The sequence below is a fragment of the Argentina silus genome (assembly GCF_951799395.1).
Source record: "Argentina silus genome assembly, chromosome: 1".
In the NCBI taxonomy this organism is placed as follows: domain Eukaryota; kingdom Metazoa; phylum Chordata; class Actinopteri; order Argentiniformes; family Argentinidae; genus Argentina; species Argentina silus.
In genome coordinates, this window is record NC_139655.1 from 2,425,394 (window position 1) to 2,427,893 (window position 2,500).

Sequence of the window (2,500 nt, forward strand, 5' to 3'; positions counted from 1 at the left end):
GTGTGACTTCCTTTTGTGTGACTTCTCCACTGCATCACCTCACCGGTCCCCACAGAGCTCTGACTAATGTGCCCTTTTCAATTAGGACTGTTTGACTCACATGGCCTACAATAGTTTCTGGCTCAGATACTTTATCTGGTTTCTGGATTAAGAGATTAATTAGAGATTATGGGTCAGAATATTCAAAATGAAGTGTGCTGATTAACAATCCAATTAAGGGCAAGGGCTCTGCTATATATAACCACAGAGAGCAGGCCTGACCTCCTTGCAGGAGCTGAAACAGGAGCAGGGCTGCTGGAGCTGGGAGAGTATGGGAGTGTGTCACATCAGTTGGCATAAGGTTTTCATCAGTAAATCCAGGAAGTTTGACTCCGGAAAGATGTGTATTCCTTCACAAAGTTATGGCTTTCCCCCAACACACACACACACACACACACACACACACACACACAAAACCATCCCTATGATAATATTAATATTCCATGATCTATTCTAAAGGATCAAAATGAGAAGTTCATGTATGTCTGATGACAGAAAATGAATGCTATTGCAGCTAATATCAGCCCTATGGGCCATTGTCTCTGCTATAATGTAAATATCTCTAAGCTGAAAGGTAGACTGGACGGTCCTCCCCTTGGCCTGGCGGTGCCTGGCGCTGGGGGGCTCGGGCTGACACCACCCCCCCGGTGACAGAGACAAGGGTGGCGGGGGGTGGGGGGGAGGTTACACTGGTCATATGTTCAGATGAACAGATGTTGCCAAGCTGTTCAGGAGGGACCACAGCAGGACAGACACAGACACTCATGATGTATGAGCAGACATCGGCATGTGCTTAAAGGGAGATGACCTAGTCTGTGGCAGGCATAGGTGGTTGGGGGGAAAGAGGCAGAGAAGGTAAACCAAGATCTCCATTTACAACACAGGGGATGCCAACAACGGTACCATAACAAACAGAAAGCTACAACAACAAGCTACATCAATGCCAGATGAGCACAACTCCGCCAAAGACTTTAAAATCAGTTTGAAAACACACACACACACACACACACACACACACACACAAAATAAACATAATTCAGTGTAAAACAATCCTCAAAGATTGGCTCGTTAAATCTGTCACGAGGGACATAGTGAAAACTGAAAACAATATGCTATTCTTTCAGTTTATGTGTCTATCTATAAAAATGGTAATTTATTATAAATATGCATAGGCCTAATTATGGCAATGATGTTCAATGGTCTAGCAGGCAGACAACATCTGGTAAATATCCCCTTACGCTACAGGGTGTCTGCCATCTGACTCCATACTGAGTGTGGCCTGATTGTAATAGGGACAACATCTTCACCTGAGGACAAGCACTATACAATTTTACCACACACACCCCTGTCAGAAACCCATAATAACGTGGTAAAAGATAGACGTTGTAGCTAGAAAGGTCTAGAATTAGTGGGTGTGATAGGGGGCTCTTTAAAAGGGCTGAGAAAGCAAACCATGGGAACTTCAGTTGAGTTTGAAGTTCCTGCTAGTAGGGGCCCATCCCAGGTCAGATAAGGACTGCGAAATCTCCTGACCTTAACCATCATAATCTGAAATGTAAAACTAACTTTAGATCAGTGCAATGAGGCAACTTCGTGCCATTTGTAGACTATCCATCAATCACATGATGGAGGACTCAGAGGTGTAAGAGCGTAACCTCTGTAAGAGGTGTTTCTCAAGCGATGATGTGTTCAAACAACTCCATAAATAAGCTACACATAAAATAAGTTAAAAACAAAAGCAATCTAAGAAACAATTCCATAAACTTTTTCAAAGGGATTCGGAAGTAGCATTGGCTACAATCACCAGCATAAATACTGGAGCAGTTAACTTGTAACTCGGCAGAGACCGCTCTTTAAAGTCCTCCAAATTCCCACGCTCTCGCTCAAGCAGACCTTTAATTGATTTATTTTTTGTATCTGAGCAAACATTATACACGTAAACAATACACCTTATAATTTATCATTATTGTAGCTAAACAAATATCAAATAAATGTTTGTGTTCTTTTTACCTGCTAAAGGGAGAGTGTCTTGGAGACAGCGGGGGCGCATAGTTCTCCTCCACCAAATGTATCCGGGACGGTGCATAGGAGTGGTAAGCGGTTAAAGTGACACTGCCCGAGTCTTTCATTTCCATCGCTGACCGCCAAAATATCATACCAAAGGCGCCTGGCTACCGCTAACCGGTAGATTGAGTGTACTTCGCATTGGCACACGCTGCTGCACACTTGACAGAACACAAATAAAGCGATCCACCGCTACTCTGGAGCTTGCCCGGTGTGAAACTCGACACCATTGGCAGAGCGCACCGGAGCTATCGCGCCACACGTCCAATCGGAAGGGGGACATATTTGCATCCAACTCGCTTTGTCATTATGCAAATGAGATATGGGCGCAAATGTCAACATCATGCACGTGTTTACTTTAGCTTGTCCTTCGCCTTTCGTGTATTGATTTTCACTT

General features: G+C 44.0%; 1 protein-coding gene across 1 annotated transcript in view; it reads right to left on the minus strand.

Moving 5' to 3' along the window:
• arhgap28 (Rho GTPase activating protein 28) overlaps nt 1-2,195 on the minus strand; it is a gene marked incomplete at its 5' end in the record, with an annotated part of 26,548 nt that extends 24,353 nt beyond the window's left edge. Inside the window, one exon of the mRNA XM_083674953.1 lies at nt 2,050-2,195. Within this exon, the coding sequence (XP_083531079.1) occupies nt 2,050-2,195 (146 nt within the window). The remainder of the gene's footprint in view (nt 1-2,049) is intronic.
• Between the last annotated feature and the right edge of the window lie 305 nt (nt 2,196-2,500).